Consider the following 18,144-nt stretch of genomic DNA (forward strand, 5'->3'; position numbering starts at 1 on the left):
AATATTTGAACGACCTAAGGCTGAAGAATCATTCTGGGAATAGCACAGTACTTCCTCATCCATTTCCTTGTTCTTTCCTTTCTATATCCAACTGGTTTGAAAATCTGCTTGATAATATTAATATTCTGAATCTTTACTGGTGTTTGAATAATTGTTATTTTCAATATAAAAAAGAGACTTCAGGTTGGACCTTGAGTGCTAGGTTCTATACAACTCCTATTGTCTTTTAAGAGTAAATCTCAGTATAGCACTGCTTTTGTGACTGTGGGACTAGAACTAGTCAGACTTTTAAACCCAATGGGCTAGACTTTTTCCACTGCTATTCTGAGTTATTTCTGTCTGAATTTGCATATCAAATGGCCCACAGCGGAATGCAATTTCATACGTGTTGGGCCCTCAACAGATAGATTCAAATATGTTATATTACTTATATATTAGCAATCACCCTTTTCTACCTGGTCTGCCTAGATATTGAGCATTTTTATGGAATAATTTGTGCTGATATTTGATCTCTCTTTACTGTGATTCTGTCATTCAGTGATAGTTTGTGCTCTGATCTTGTGTACCATGAGATAAGGTTATGTAAACCCAATTAGGTTTTCAATGAGGAGACCAGGAAAGCCTTTTTCTGAACCTCTGAGAAATTAAGGATCTCATTGCGAGTTTGGCGGTCCATGGACCACCAAACTCCTGGTGATGGTCAGACCGCTGCACTCCTGGTGGTCCGACCATCAGATTATGATCATGGCAGTCAGACCGCCAAGAGAACGCCGTCACTGCCGGGATCACAGATCCCGACAGGTTGGTGGCGGCCAAAGTTGTGCTCAGCCACAGTGGTGCCTATGACAGCACTGCCGTGCTGATCACAACTTCACTTTCCATGTTGTGGGCAGTGCAGGGTTCCCCCTGCCAGCACCTTTGGAACGCGCACTGTCTGCTATGCAGTGTGCATTCTGAGGTTGCTGTTGTGCGACAGCATTGGCCTCTGCTCCCTAATGGAGCTGAGGCCAATGCCGCTGCACTATTTCTACTAGGCTGACCGGCAGAAACGTTGTAATACGACATTTCTGCTGGTCAGTCCAGTGGAAACATTGTAATACAAGGGGGGTGAGGGCATCGCCTTGACCGCAGCCCACCCCTGCAGTATTGACAGTCTATCATAATTAGGCCTTAGACTCTTGGATTCAGCATGGAGCAGGGGCAGAGAGGCCTGCCTCACCCTTACAGTTGTGATTGAAGTACCCTTGCAAAGCACCAGAAAGACTGAAAACATTTGATTATTATAATAGCAAAAGAGGTTTCTGTCATTGCCCCTATTTCCCTAACCTTTGTGAGGCAAAGCAGTTTCCTGGCAACCTTTTGTGCTTTTTGTCTTTCATTTCCATACTGCTGTGATCACCTTTGTACTTCTCATCCTCCAAGAATACCACCAGAATGTTTCACCCTTGCAGGCCATGTATGCTTATTTTTTATCCTTTATAATTTCTTTGATGTGATCTGTATACTAATATTCTTTGCTACTGGACCTGTGTTTAAAATGGATGGTCTTCCCAACATAATCATCATAATACACAAATATTGCAAAAAACTATCAAAAGTTAAAGTATCTTGCTTAAATTAAATACTGTGTATGTAATCTACCAAATTATTGAGTCACAAATATTGTGGTTCACAATATCGTCTAGCATTATATTTCAAGTAATTGAAATTAGAAATGAATTAAAAATACAAAAAGTCTTAAACATGCAAAGTAAAATAACATTTAAAAATACAAGCATTAAATGGAAAGGTAAGGAAACTCTTTGACACAGTAGGTTTTACTCTGTAGGTTCCAGAATTACTATTATCACTCCATCCTAAGCAACAGAAGGGAATGTGTTGCTCTTTGGAGTGATCAAACTTACTATTTTCTCTCCAATGTAAGCAAAAGTAGTGAAAGTGATGGACTTTGGAAGGGCCAGGTTTATTATTCCCACTCCATCATAAGCAAAAGTAAGGAAACTGTTATTCTTTGGAGGGGTCAAATTTGCTATTGCCACCCCAATCTGAGCAAAAGTAGGGAAAGAGATGGACTTTGGAAGAGTCAGATTTACTATTCTTACTCCAACACAGACAAGGTGGGAATAGTGTTGGATTATATTTACCATTCCAACTTCAATAAGACCAAAAGAATGGGAAGTGTTGGAATATGGAGTGGTCAGGATAGCTGTTGCATCTTTAAAGTTAGCAACAGTAGGGAAAGTATTGGACTTTGAACAGGGTCAAATTTACTATTCCAACTTCTAATATGTTTTTTAAATGAAACAAAAAAAGACCAAAAAATGTAAAACATATTGAAAATAATAAATATATGCATTAAATATAAAACACATAAAATGAATGAAAAATGCTAACTTTATATTACAAATACACAAATAAAGAAAAATATAAACATACTTTTAAATTAAACACTTCTGTCTCTACTATACAAAAGAACACCCACAACTAAAATTGATAAAAATAAGAATTATCATAGAATTAAACAAATATCAAAATTGAATTAATTAAATTACAATTAATACATATATAATAATATTTATACAATGAATTACCACAACATAATTGAATCAACTTTTCAGCCATATTAAATGATTCATTATGAACAGCAAAATAACTATTAGTCACTTCATTAATTTACATAATTAATGATAAAAACATTAAATTACCTAAAAATAATTATGAATTAAAAACTATCATTTACATTTTAAATTACTTCTACCCTAATACCATCCAAACCCATACTAAATTAATAATTTCAAATTTACTTAAAAATAATTCACACAATTACAAATTATACTAAAAGAAAATAAACACAAATATTAGAACATTAGTAACTTATAATACTAAGATAACTAATAATTATCAAACTAGTTAACAAATATATTTTATACAACTATATAAAGTAAAACAATAATATGCCCAACTAGATTAAAAAAATATTAAATATTTATTAAGGGATATTCTTACCTTGAAGATTAGGTACCACACTATTTTTGATTTGATATTTTATTCAAACACCCTACATTTATCTGGATGTCCGTATCATGCAACATTTTTTTTAAACCCTTTTTATTGTTTTACTGAGCAATCAATAATATAAAATGACAAGAGGCATATATTTGTTCCATCTCACAGGTGCATGGCACCCAGTAAACTAAAGATTTTTTATTCTGCCATAAAATCCTTTTAGAGATAGAGCCTGCAGTAGTTTGCATAGAATATTTGCATGATTTCGGTCAAACTATTGGTGTGGGTTCATTTTAGCACCTTGCTTCAGCACACTTATTTTAGTTTCAGGCCTGCAGCCTGTGCCCTTTTATTCAGATGCATATTTCATTTCATTTCTTCATTTTACAATATGTTAGCATAGTTTGCTTTCAGCAGGGATGTTTTATTTTGTTAATCCGTTGCCTTTCTGTGAAAGCATTGTTGTTAGTTCCTTTGCACAAGATTTCATTCTGTGCATCTGCTCAAGGCCGTTATGATAGGTTACTTAGTATTACCAACACAAGAGTACAGAGCCAACCTTCGAAACCTAGACATATTGGGACTGCCAAACTCACAGGGAGGATTCCATAACCATTGTGGTGGCAACCCCTGCACTATTACAAGGTTTCTGCTGGCCTCACCTAACTGACCGACAGAAACCTTAAAAGCAGAGAGTGCGCATTCTGATTGTGCTGGCAAGGCAGTACAGGGACCTCCGGTGGCTCCCCTGCACTTGTTCTCTGCCAGTCTTTTCTTGGTGGTGAAACTGGCATAAAAAGGCTGGCAGAGAACAAGGTTATAATCAGCAGGGCGGTGCTGAGTTCAGCGTTGCCCTGGCTGATTGCAACCAAGACCGCTGTCCCCCATCGCCCGCTCCGGCCGCAGCAGTCCGACCCTCACTGCAAGGCTGGCGGTCTTGTGACTGCCAGCCTTGTAGTGAGGCCCATTATCATGTCAGGCCTGTTCTCAGAACACAACACACTTTGTTATAAAAACACCACACAGTCCAAAGTAGATTAGAGGGGACATTCTAGCCTGGCATCTTATACTATGGAGAGGCTATAGTGCAGCGGTCAGACGACTGCTTCGGGAGCTGGCAACCCAGGTTCGATCCTCTGTGTCGGACACTGTCCTGTGATTCTGGGCAAATCACTTAATGTCCCCGTCCTCAACACAGGGCCTTGAGACCCTCATCGGTGATAAGCTGGACTGTATAAAATTTACATTTCATTTTTCATTTCAGGCTGTGTGCTACTTCATCGCAGATTTGCTGATCTTTGCCCTGTCTCTCCAGCCAATGAGGAGACTGCCAGCAGACTGACAGGCAGACCCCTGCTTTTAGGTATTGGGCGGAGCTCCTTTCATGGCCTAGTATGGGCAGAAGGGCTTACACTGATATGCTCTCACTTTAGATGCTAGGAGTGTAGGTGGGAAGCCGTAGACTAATGATTATTCTAGAATGCTGGGACTTTTTATATGTTTTACTCTAACGGTCACAATCATTACTATGTCATATTTCATATTCATAATAATTGCAGCTCATGCCTTTTATCATGCAATGCAGTTCTTTTAATACATTTATTAAAACTTATCCTGCATTCCTTGTCTGTCTTTGCATGTGTGAGACTTGTGCAAATGACAAAAAAGGGTAAAATCTGCTCCACCACGAATTCCCTAAGGAGTCAGAGTGTCATGCGTCAGGCTGCCAAAAATCACCTTTATTTTCTAGGTTTAGGGAGGTGCTGCTAGCTAGCCACGAGAGTTAGCCCTACAGCTTTCAGTCAGTGTGGGACTGACTCAATCACTCACATGTGGTGGTGCTGCCACCCAAAACCAAGCAGCCTTACCACCATGGTAAGAGTCCTATGACACTGTGTCATGCTTGAACCTAAGGTCATCTGATTTCAAGCTTTTCACTTGGAAGGGATTGAAGAATGGATTGGAATGAGTGCCACAATATACATTTCAATAATTCACAATGTTTTGTAATCTGTCTCAAAGCAATCAATTCTGTAAATAATACTTATCTTGCAACACATAGCTGGTAGCCCGTGGATGTTGTGTATATTGGTCTGAACAATGTCTATTTGAGATTGGTATTTTGATGGTGTAAAAAGATGGTGTATGGAATAATTATAAATTGTGAGTAAAGAAATGCAGTGCTGACACAAGAACTATGTCCAAGCATCAGCCTGATTGCATAAGATGGTGTGTACTAATTGATGGTTGGTTGGAGAACTTATTTTTACTCGGTTGTGTATTGCTCTATCCTTAACAGCATTCAATTGGCAATCCGATCCAATTTTACTAAAAGCAGCAACTGAATGCCAGTTTGTACCAATCTGTGAATTGGAGCTGTAACATCTGAAATGGAAATAAAATGGAAATGCTCATGTACAATTAGTACAAGTAAAAAGGTCGGCACTGTCTTTGCACTACTAATAGAAAGTTGGCCTATTTGGGGCCAATCCACAAAGGCATTTTCGATTATGCAAAGTAGTACTCCAATAGTATTACTTCATATATGTATGTGAATAAGCATGATGGTGTTCATTTGCTAGTCAATGTACATGTTTATGTCCCCAGTGAGAATTATTTTTCAGGCAGATGGTAAATTGTGTAATAAAAAACATAATTACATTTTAGACCATGCATACAGCAGGTCACACATTTTGTAAAACATTAATAGTAGAAACACAGAGGCTTTATTTCTTGTTCAAGGCCACCATGAGCCAAAACATCTATGAGAAAGCTTTACCAAAAGCAAGCTTCTCAGATGCCTTAGATTTGAAGGTATAATCATATGAGAATCAGTGCTGAGAGACTGACTAAAGAGTGAAAGACAGATAGCATGTTGAGAAACAGTATAATACTCATAGGACTAAAGCCCTGTTTATTCTTTAAAGAAAGCATGGGTGCCATAATGAAATGGGAGGGTGTGTGAAAACATTCTACAGTGTGACAAGAACTATATAACAAAACAGGGTGCATGAGCAGAAAATACAAAAAGAAAGACATGGAGAAAGGTAGATTTGGGTTGGAGATGATAAGGATAGGGAAGAGAAAAAAACTTGGGAAGTAGGGAAGGCTATGGAAAAATGATGAGAAAGTGGGCAGGGTACAGAGCTATGGACAGGAGGATGAGGAAAGGTTTGAAGGAATGGAAATCTGATGTCCTGGACTGCTCCTATGCCCCCAGTCATTGATATTGGGGGTTCATTTTGCCCACCTTACAATTGTCGATTTGGAAAATGAACTTCTTTTGTTAAGTTATCGTTAGTTACCAGGAAGGTCAAAGAGTGGCACTTTGTTCTGAAAATGATCGCATTTAACAGCAGCACTCTTATTAGCTTCAAATATATTAAATCAGACTGAAATTGAGTCATACATTATAGAAAAGCAAAAGTACTATTGGAGGCTCAAACAATGGATTGTAACACATCTGATCCCTTTCATGTGATGTGACTGAGGCAAAGTGACTTCTCTGAGTGACAATGAGCCTCTCTGCCCCGCCCCACGGGGAGATCACAGTTCCATCTCCTCTCCCTAAAAATAACAATCACTAAAGGTTAACAGTGTCCTCAAATATGCTACCACCCATTCCAAACATCAGAATAAATATTGCATATTCCTATATATGTGCACCAACCTGATTTCGGGGTATTTCTGAATTTTTTATTACAATGTCTGTTGCATGTGGCCCCTGCTGTTTTCGAATTCTGGAAAATTGTGCTCTCACCTCCACCTTCTGTTTAATAGCTGAAAATGACATTATGAAACACATGTATTTTGAAAACATATAATAAAAGATCCAGTTTCATGGCAATATAGTTTAAATGAAATTGAGTACAATATTTGGCTGAATGTTGTAAAAATTATTCGTAGAATTATTTGGAACCCTTTACATGTAAGCCTTTTCCTCATCTAGTAATGCTAAATATCGATTGGAAATATTATACATTTACATTTCAGCAAAGACTGATCATGGGGTTAAGGTGTTGTTATCATGTGTTAGCCGAAAGCAAAGTTTGTAATAAATACAATTCTTAGTCACAAACAACGGCAATAGGTCTGAAAAGTGTGAGAAGCAAAATGGTGTGTGAAAAGGAAACTTTATTGTTATGTGGGACGGACGTTTCATGGCGATTACTTGAGTTTCACTCTTGAAATAGGATAGTTTTTCTCACAAATAGAAAGTTATACTTCATGCAAGCTGAGGAGTTGCAGTTCCATTTACAGTCACATTCAACATTAGTTCCATGTATCAAACGTAATTGTACCAGAATATTGACCATTAAATGTTGTGGTAGCTCAATATCATTGCTAAAATATCTGATAACCAAAGATCAAAAAAGTAAGAATAGATTTACTATACTCAACTTTACTTCTGCGTGTCTTACCTCACCAATGTTTTTTATCGATATTTTGGCAACAATATTGTGATATCATGATTAATAGTACTCAATAGTCTGATATACAACCTAACAAACTTAAACTGTTGAAACAGGAATGTTTTTCCTAGAGCTCTTGACGTGTATGTGTCTGTGGGTAAGCACATGTAATAATATTCCATATGCAGAAGAATCCATTTTTTTAGATGCTCGTTTCCCCAGTCCACCCAACCAGGCTCTATGCAGGAGGTGGCGGGTCTTGTGTATCTAGAAGGCATCACTAAGCCTGCCTCGCAGCTGTGTGTTGATTTGGGAACCAGGAACATGAAAAGCAATACTATCAAATCACGAAAGCCTTCGTTCAGGGTATACCTACCATTGAAAATGGGGGTAGAGTTTGAACGCTACTTAACATGGACTGGGAATCCTTTCGAATGCCATGTTTGGATTAGATTAAGATTGTATTTTAATAACAATATGCTTACATTTTCCTAGGACTGGGTGTCTTTGGAGGAACTTTCACTCCATGTTACAACATGTCAATCAATGCAAACAATAATACTCTTCTTTTTTATGTAAGTACAATTTCTCTGAGGGCAAGAGGTACTGTGTTAATGTGCTGGCCTGCTTCCTTGTGTAATGTATTACTTACATTACCAATCATTCGCTTTTGGTGCACATGTAGCTTCGGTATGAAAACAGAGGAAGGCACACACGGATGTAGATGAATCGTGTGTTTTGGATTAATAACAGGACACTCGAGGGGTGCATTTCTGGTAAAGGTGGTAGACGTGTTACAGTTGTGTGCAATTTATTATTTGCTGCGATCCAGAACGTTTTAAATATTGTTCATATAAGTTAAATGTGCACTTTATGATGGTTTATATTGTTTTATGACTTCCCTTTAAATTTAAAATCTGACTGCAATTAATATCATTATGCTATGGGTATGTATTAACACCCACCGTTCTCTGAAACCTTTGGCTTATTGGTTAGAAAATTAAAATTAGATCCCCAGGGTGGCGATTTAGTTTGTAGTTACTTCAGACCTGTTTTCATTCTTTTCAGTTTAAAAAAGGCGAGAGCCATAGGAAAGAAGCGCAACACAGCCAACAAGAAGCTCTCTAGAACATCTTCGATAAAGATTGTAATAAGACCCATTAACATTAAAGTGCACGTGTTCGGGAGCATGCTGCCTCGTTACCCAGCCACTCATATCACTAATCCTGTATTCCGGTGGGCTGCCTTCCAGACAATATTTTTCTGCAAGTTTCAGGCAACAGAAACAAAAGATGCTCAGTGACACCATTTTCTCATATGTCAGGCATTCCTCTAAATGTACACTCTATTTCCTAATATTTCCTTACATGCATGCCTGTAGAAGTGGGCTCATTAGTAAGGGAATTAATTAACCCAGTTGTACGTACATGCATGTCAGATGCGGTTCTCGAACATTCACTACACTCTTGACACTATAATTAGTCCAGTGCACCAAAATGCTCAAAGGACGCTGGGTTAGGAAACCTCAGAATCCCTCATGGATACATTTTCCATGATCACCCAGGCACAAAACCTAAATCAAGAATGTTCAGGCCTGGCCCGCCTTATAATGGTGATTGCAGAAGCAACCTTTGCATTGCCATGTGCTTTGAGCAGGATCTGGGAGAGCCTAGCTGCCACTGCCTTCATTTGTCACTTCCAAAATGCACTGCGGGAGAAAAAAAATGGGGCGGCCAACACCAGTTACATCTACTTGACAACATTTTATACATGTGCACAAGTGACAGTGCTGCTGTATGCTTACCAGCATTGTCCTCTTCATATGGAAACCTGGCAGTAACATTAATATGTAGAAAGTAGAGATCCCGGTGCATCTAAGAGAGGCATGACTTAGGTGTCAGGAAAGACAACGAAGATTCCCTCCCACTCTTGTTATCTTGGAAATCTTTAGCTCTAGCTTCCAGTTAATGAATTCAACACTAAAGGCCTCATTGCGAGTTTGGAGGTCCCACCAAGGGACCACAAACTCACAATGAGGATGCCAACGCTATGGCGGTGACACCCACGACCCCTGATCATATTACAATGTTCCAGCCGGGCTGACCGGCGGGAACATTGTAGTACATGTTCCAGTGTTAGGATATTGGCCTCGGCTCCCTTAAGAGTGCCTATGCTAATATCCTAACAATCCAGCACCCTTGGAATGTGCAGACAGTGCGAATTCCAACAGTGCTGGGCAGTGGGGGCCCCTGCACTGCCCATGTCATGGGCATGGGCAGTACAGGGGCCACTCTGTGTCCCCAGGCACTGGCTTTCCACCAGCCTTTTCATGGTGGGGCCCCGCTGGCAGAAAGAGGGGTTGTTATCAGCCAGGCAGCACTGAGTTTAGCACCGTCATGGCTGATTACAAGTCTGACCACCATCACCCTGTCGGGATCTATGATCCTGGCTGGGACGGCGGTCTTCAGGTAGGTCCGCCCGCCAAAGTTGTAATTTAGAAGTTGGACCGCCACAGCAGTGGCAGTCCGACTGCCACTGCAAATTTTTGGCGGTCTCATGACCGCCAAACTTGTAATGAGGCTCTAAGTGTAACATTATTAAACAAAGAGAAACTCCCACCATATTTTAACCATGCCTCTTCTGCATCTGCATCTAAACCAAACAGGTGAAGTTTCTGTGAAATAGTGACATCAAATATAAGGCTATACCAAAATATTTTCTTTCTAAGATGTATCCTTTCTGGATAATTGAATTAACTGTAAAACTTTTTAGTTCTCTTGGAAAGTCGAAAACCTAATAAACAACAAGTTAGAACAATAAGGAGGCACAAATCACAGCAAAAATTTAAAATCAGTCAAATGGAACGTAACCTTTTTGTCTTCATTTGCAATTGATACAAATTTATTGCATTGCTCAGCCAACAATGGCTTCGTGGTTCACCACTTTTTCATGGCATCTGGCATGTGCCTGTTTTAGGACTACTTGAGAGCTGGAATCGAGTGTATGTGTGATGCCATTCACCATGCCTACCCATGAATGCCTCATCATCAATGCATACATGCTAACCTGACTGAAACAAACCCTACCCTTGGCGTTTCAGTTGTGATCAGCTCACTTACTACTGCTTTTTCCTATTCGGCCTGGTCTGTCCCCTTTCATCATTTAACGTTTTATTCGCAATTCGTTTAGATGAACCTCTGAATCTTTTGTAGGTCTACAAAACCAGCTAGTTCACCATAAATCTTGTTCTTGTTCCCACCCCCTCTCTGTTTCTTTGTCTATAATCTCCACTTCCAATGCGACCTGATTCAGTCAACATTTGTTCGCTTGAATTTAGACAAGTACTCTCCTATGTAATAAAAAGGTCTTTGTTTCTCCTTTGCACGACTTCTATCGCCACTTCTCTTTTTCTTTTTTTCTTCATAGATTTTTGAGTAATAGAGAATACAAAAATCTGCTATTTGCAGGTGCCTTCTGGAAATCCCACACAAGAAAACCAGAAGTGCGACTGTCACCGAAGATGCTCTTTTACAGGTTTCATATTCATCACTTGAAAGAGGGTATAAAGGTGAAATGTTATGTGTGCAAAAGCAAAGTAATCTAGGTGAAAAGTCTCTAATTGCATTTAAACAACTGGTCAAGTCCAAACGTTGTCGGGAATGGTTAAAAAGGATACCTTTAACAGTGCACTTTGTCAGGCCGCACTGCCTTTTAACTTGATGGCAGCAATTCTACTATTTACTGAGTCGTGGATAGAGATGGTTAAGGCCAGGTCTGTCGAATCGAGGTACTTTATTTTTGCAATATCAGAGACAGAACTAGCGATCCTTGGTGCATTTCTATTTTTGGATAGCTCTGTCTGGCAATACTTCATGCGACGTAATTAGATCCGCATAGTTAATTTAGAAGAGACATTTACCATTGGAGGATGAGTAACATGTGATGGCCGAAGCCTTGCAATCAGCTCTCTGCGTGCACAATGGTCTACCCAAGCAGCAGCATGAACTTTTAAAATGGGGGTCCTGATATCTAACCTATGGCCCTAGAATATGAAATCGAACAACAATCTGTTTACTCTGCTGTGTATCGGCTGTTGAAGAGTATCCCATTCCAGAAACATTAGTGAAACTTTTTTTCTGTGGGACACATTTTTTAATCCTCAGATCTATTAACCTCTTATGCATAGCTGCTTCTGTTCTTAAGTGCTGCATTAGCACACTTTAATAGAGAATGCTTTTTATGCTGCTGTCGCTGTCGAATCATCTACTCAGCAGGCAGCCAACCACTTTGGTGAAAATGAGGACTGGTACATAGAAACAAAAGTAATTACAATAAATACTAACAATAATTTGAAAAAGGCACATCTATAACTGGAAATATTAGTTCTTAATTTCCTTTTTGTCTAATGGAAATAATTTCCCTTAATCCTTGCACAGTAATTTTATCGCTGCTTCTAGCCTTATCCACTATGAGACCTAACTGTTGCCTGTGGCATCCCTCCTCTCGCTCTGCCAGCTTTACCATCTGCCACATTTTGCAGTGCACCTCCTTCAAGTCATCCCATCATTTTATAAGAATGCTTGTATATCTTTCTGCACTTTACTCCCTTGCTGCATCAAACCCATTCTTAAAGGGGTTCATTCTGTAAAACACTTCTCTTCTCCCAAGGTTGTGTCTTCCTGTAAACACTTGACTATTACTATTTTCTTCTGCTGCAGCCAAATCAAGTCAGAAGCCATGTTTGAGTGAAGGATTAACTGAAGGTTTTAAAACACTCACCTTTTATGTCCATGAACGGCTCCCCTGCAGAAGCACACAGAAGCATGTCTTTCTCTATTTCATCCCAGGATGTGACAGGTGTTCCCTCAGGAGTGTAGAGTGCTGTGACAGGATGCTGGTGCATTAGCAGTCTAGAGGTACAACTATCCATAAGCTGGAAAATTGGGAACAGTTTAGATTTCTGAATCATGCTTTTGTTTACATTTTAATTTCTTTATTTCATACATTTTGCTTTGCTTTTCATCCTAGTTCCATTATCCTATTAGTTGGTGTAAAAACATGAGAACTGAAACAATGAAACCCCCATATCCCATGGATTAATAACCGTGCCTTCAGGCACGTCCACTGACGCCTCTCCTGGCTATTGAGTTGATAGCGCCAAATAATGAAGATGAAGCAATATGACTAGGGATACGCCCACCTCTCTCTTTATTTGACTAGGGATTGTATGAAAAAATCCATAGTCAACGAGTGCACAATCTTTAGGAAAACAACAAGGAGGGGTTATACTCCCACCTTGTACTAAAGCACTTAAAAGAACGGCGTGGAGCAATATATGTAAAAGAAAATCAATGATATTCTTAATATTTTTCAAAGACGAGCAAGTAGAGCATGATGATGCAACTGAGTATCCCGGCAATGGCATCAAGTATTGCTAACACAATTTTTTTGTATTTAAATTTAAGTAAAATATGTCTACCTTGCTCTTAAATTCCAGAGAAGCATAAGAGAAAACCAAAGAGAATATTTTTGAAAAAGAGGTTCATATTGCAGAATGCAGTAAAAGATACATTTTTAACATACAGTACAGAAAACAGAGATGCAGTATAGTCCATCTCGTTGCAGTTAGGCAGTTTTCTTCAATAATAACATAATAAATTTAGATCTGATTTATTAGCTATATTAAAACATACAGTCAGATATCATATGTGAGAACCGCTGAATTAGATTCAGTTCTGATTTTGTTTCTCTGCAAGAAGTCTCCCAAATCTTACAAAAATATGTATATTAGCTTGACATAAAAGTAAAATATTTTATATGTACATAGCGAATTTCACTTCTCTTTCAGATAAATATTTCAGAACCCATAATTAGGATATCAGAGCATCAAGAAAACGCTCTCTCCCACAATCTACTGAAAGCCTGCTTACTACTGCACACTTTCTCTTGAGTGCTCTTAACAACACAACGCTGACCATCTTCCATAAAACTCTGTGAGAGTGAAAATGTCTTCCATACACGTAAACATCAGCGTTATTTTCAATTACATCAATCATAATACTCAAAGTAAGCCAATGCCACTGTCTCTTTACAGTACCATGCATTTCTTAAACATTACAATGTAAATAATAGCTATGAATCACTGTCCCTTTTATCCCAGTGCAATAATATGTATTATTTTATAAGACGAGTACTTGCCAGAATCAAATCTATTACCACTGTCTACTAAAAAGATCATACCTAGGGAAATTATAAACAATATCAACTGTCAAAACAATTGTGGAAATGCTCAACGTGCAATTACACCAACTAAAATATTAAGAAAAACTGTATAGACTTGGTTATACTGGCAGTTTTCTCGCATAATGTTTACATCATGTTTTATTAAAATATAGAGGAACACAAGTGCCTTATGGTATAACTCTGTATCTTAATATTCAAGCACTACAGTTCTTGGGGCATTCCTAAACACACATTACAAGAGAAATAGCAAGTCAGCAAAAGTCATACTGCTGTGCCTAACTCAAAGGATGGAAGGAACATATTTTTCAGAAACACATAACTTGTACTCTAGGACTGTGCATATAGTATGAGGTCTGGCAAAAGTTTACAAAAGCAATATTTGACTAATGTTACTTAGAATGGCAAGGGGAGCTCAGCCGAACAGATCACCGCATGGCATGGGGACCCTAAGCTGCAGAGGGAATGAGATGGAGGGACAAACAAGTTGAGCTCAGCAGGGCATCTGGCTGCCCATGCTCACGCTGCTTTATAATGCATAAAGTAAAGGTGATTCACAACATCCTCAGGCTCCTGAAACTTGGCACCCTAGGAAATACAACTAACCTGACAGCACGCTCTCTGCCTTAAGAATCCCCAAGTGAATTCTCTCAATATTAATGCCAGTTCAACCATTTTCAAGACTGATGCCCCTCAGCAGAATTCACATTTTGTTGTGAAATCTTCACACGCTTTGTTGCAAAATAAACCATGGACTGTGAAATTGAACCAGGAAATCAATTTTTATCCCGAGAAGCTTATTTTCTCTTACCTCGTCCAGAGTTTGGCCCCAGGCATAGATTGCTTGAGCTGCATTGCTACCATTAGCGTACACGACCACCCGTTTTGTGCCGGGCTGGCTGTATACTGCTTTGCCATCCGTTGTCTTCGTTTCTAGATGTTGTGGATGAGCCTTGAGTTGTGACTCAACTTCTGTCAGGTGGTTCTGAAAGAAATGTAAAGAAGGAAAACTACTATTTTTAGAGACTTAATAATGTGGTAATCGGTCACTGACAGAAAATGTGTAGAGTTCCACTTTGTGTTCATAGTTCTTGAGGTATAAGTTAGAATTCATGGTATGTGACCCTACAAAGATTTTCCTCTCCAAAGTTCCTGAATTTTTTTCTTAACCTTCTAAGTTTCTTTAAATTCAGGAAGATTACAAAATGTTTAAAAACAGTTGTTCGAGGAAACGTTCATGCAAAACTAAGTTGTTTTGGATCTGCCCGCAGACTCCTGAGAAACCATGCTTTTCACCTGAGAACATCCTTGAAAAAAGTTTCGGCAGAGAAACTTTTTCAACAAAACATTGCTTGCAAAAAAGTTTAGGTTGCGTTTTGCGAAATAGGCAAGCTTTGCACACGCCAGGGAATAAACAGTTCCTAACCTTACAAAACCTCCCTAGGAAAATTACAATCTATGCACTTGTTTGGCTCCATTTTATACATAGCATCATATGTTACTGGACTTCATACCAAGCACAGCTTTTAATTTATTTGGACCTTTTTTGAATACATGTTGAAAAACAAATGTCGCCCAGACTTTGCCCTTGCATTCTGTTTCAATGTGTTATTACCTACTGATGAAGAAGGCAGTGGTATCTCGAAAATTTCACGTATTGCATACTCTGGTAACTTAAGGATACTTCCTATGTGTGATTTACTCTTACAAATTCATTAGTGAGTAAGGAACAAAGCCTGGATATACCTAGATGGGACAGCAAAGCAGTTGGTGTCTTTAGCACAATGATTGTTTTGTTATCTCATCCTTTGTTTTGTGCTGCGACTGATGTAATAGTCTATTGCTAATTCAGAAAGAGTTGTACAAACTCCCGATGCATTAATATTTATGATTCATGAGTGTTTTTTCAATCCCCTCTAAATGGCTGTGATTGTGGAGGTGGAGGCCGCAGATGGACAGCAGGACTCAATTACCTCTGCGTCCTTTAGTCCCCGTCCCATTCATTACTTAAAAGGTGAACCCACCTCCCGAGACAGAAAAAAGAACAGGAAATGCTGAGAAGTGTCCCTTCTCCCCATAGGCAATAGCCTTTAAGGATGCGCTTTACCATGTTCTTTTTTCTGTCTCCCTTGAGACTAGGACTATGAACATACTGCTCCAGCCGGACAGGAGGCTGTTAATGTGGCGAAAGGGCCAGTTTTTGGTGATGGTTCAGCTGATGTGGCGTCTTTGTCTGACGAGGAGCAAACTGCAGACCTGGATGAAGAAAAGGGGAATTCCTGACCTTCTGGCGCATGTGAAGCAGAATATGGGTTCCAGGATGTGGAATCTTCTGTACCCTCTTCCTCGGTGTTGATCTTTTGCACCAGTTCCAGCAGTCGCCACAGATGGATGTCCCTGTGCATCGTGATATCATGGGGGTGTTGGGCAGAGAATGGAAAGACGTGGATCAGATTCTAATGCCTAGGTTCGTGGCTAAATTGTATCCAATATTTCCAGTTGATTCTTTTGTCACCACTCTCGTGGACAAACTTCTTTGACAGAAGACTCTGTAATTAAGAGTCAGACTAATAAGAAAGTAGATTCTCCTTAACGAAGGTGTACTCTGGAGCACATCTTGCTTTGAGAACTGCTATCTATGTTACTTATGTCTCCAAATTATTGATCTCTGATTTCAAACAACCTTTCAAGGCTGTGGAAAGAAGGGACTGAATACTCTTCCTTGCTATAAGGTATTTAAAGAAAGGTGGAATACATGTCTGATATTTATTTTGATGTGGTTCGGCCTACTGCCTTGTCGGCTGGGGAAGCTACCTGCCTCAACTTTGTTTTAAAAGATTGGCACACTCATTCTGGACAAAAGTGCTCTGCATTGTGTCTGCCTTTGGAGGGTTCTCACCTGTTTGGAGCTGAGCTGGATTCAAAATTGCACAAACCTTTAAAAAAGAATAAGCACTCCTCTTTCTTCAAACAGTTGCCCTTCCCTCCTCCAGCTAAGGCTTTCTCAGTTCATCAGCCCTCTCGTCATTAATATTCCGGCCAACATACCAGGTGTCTCACAAGGAAGAAGCAGGAGAAGAAGTAGAAATATCCAAAGAAGCAACACTCCTGGCTTTATAGGGAATGGCCTGCCCTGTGTGGTTAGAGGCAGGCTTCGGTTCTTTCTGACTGCCTGGATCAAGTCCACTTCAGATTCTTGGGTGCTCCAGATCATCAGGATGGGTTACAGGATAGTTCATGACCCCTCCCTCTGGTCTACTTCAGAGGCAGAAAAGGGTATTAGTATTGGACCCAAACTCCTGAAAACTACATTACTTCTGGAATCAAGAGGAACCTCTGCCAAGGAGAAGAGCTGAAGAGCTCAGGAGAAGTGCTGCCCTGGCCTGTGACGGTGCTCTGTTGGGCTATCCTGCAGTTGCTGCTTCGGCCTGTGAAAGGGGACAAAGACTGTACTTTGTGGTTTATTCCTGCTTGAGAAGAATCTCCAAGGGCTTGGACTGAGCTTGCCCACTGTTCTGAAGTCTCAGGGCCATCAAAGATTTCCTCTGCCTGCACCTGGACTCTCTGCTGAGACTCCTGCCCTGCCAAGTGGTGCCTCATCCAGTCCCTGGGCCCTTTAAAGGAGAAACTGGTGGAAAAAACAAGAAAACCGACTCCGGACCGACACCACTGCCGAATCCTGTGACACCACGTGCAACTGATGCCGTGGTCCTCGTTGGAGTGTGATGACCCCGCAGGCCCAAAGCCATTGCAGCCCTGCTGAAGTCCGTGACTCCATAGAAATCACTGCACCAGGCCGTGACCTCCGGATATCATCTCGAGCCCGAAGTGCACGGATTCAGTGCTTCGCACCGCCGCCCCCTCACCACCATCACTCCCCAGCAAAGACCCAATGCCTCTTCGTGACACTTCTGCTCCTTCGCTCTGCAGCACCTGAACTGATTCCACCTCGGATCCAGCGACGCTACGATCCCCAACTCCATGCACCGGCTTGTTTTCACATTTCACAAGGTACTGTACCTGGGGGTCTGTGTGACTCTGTGACCAGCACCATTGGCGTCAGATTGTTGGGAATGACTCTTTCACAATGTCTTGATATCACCTAATCAAAGCATTTGGGTTTCTAAGCGCTATTTCTGTGTTTAATCTTTAAAAATTCATAACTTGATTTGTGTATGTTGGATGTTTGTCATTTTGGTCTTGTTTGGTTCAGATAAATATTGACTATTTTTCTAACCTGGTGTTGAGTCATTTTGTGGTGTTTTTACTGTATTACTTTGTGTGTTGGTACAAATACACATAGTCTCAGAGTTAAGCCTGCCTGCTCGTGCCAAGCTACCCAGGGGGTGAGCGAGGGTTAACTGAGTGTGATTCTCCTTTACCCTGACTAGAGTGAGGGTCCTTGCTTGGACAGGGGGTAACATGACTGCCAACCAAAGATCCTATTTCTAACAGAAATTTAGAATGCTAATAGCTCTAAATCGAG

General features: G+C 40.0%; 1 protein-coding gene across 1 annotated transcript in view; it reads right to left on the bottom strand.

Moving 5' to 3' along the window:
* DCDC1 (doublecortin domain containing 1) overlaps positions 1 to 18,144 on the bottom strand; it is a 1,098,140-nt gene that overhangs the window by 25,651 nt on the left and 1,054,345 nt on the right. Inside the window, exons 36-38 of the mRNA XM_069223476.1 lie at positions 14,470 to 14,643; positions 12,198 to 12,351; positions 6,677 to 6,786 (exon numbers count right to left, since the gene is read on the bottom strand). Of these exons, the coding sequence (XP_069079577.1) occupies positions 6,677 to 6,786; positions 12,198 to 12,351; positions 14,470 to 14,643 (438 nt within the window). The remainder of the gene's footprint in view (positions 1 to 6,676; positions 6,787 to 12,197; positions 12,352 to 14,469; positions 14,644 to 18,144) is intronic.

This window comes from Pleurodeles waltl, chromosome 3_1 (assembly GCF_031143425.1).
Source record: "Pleurodeles waltl isolate 20211129_DDA chromosome 3_1, aPleWal1.hap1.20221129, whole genome shotgun sequence".
Lineage (NCBI taxonomy): Eukaryota > Metazoa > Chordata > Amphibia > Caudata > Salamandridae > Pleurodeles > Pleurodeles waltl.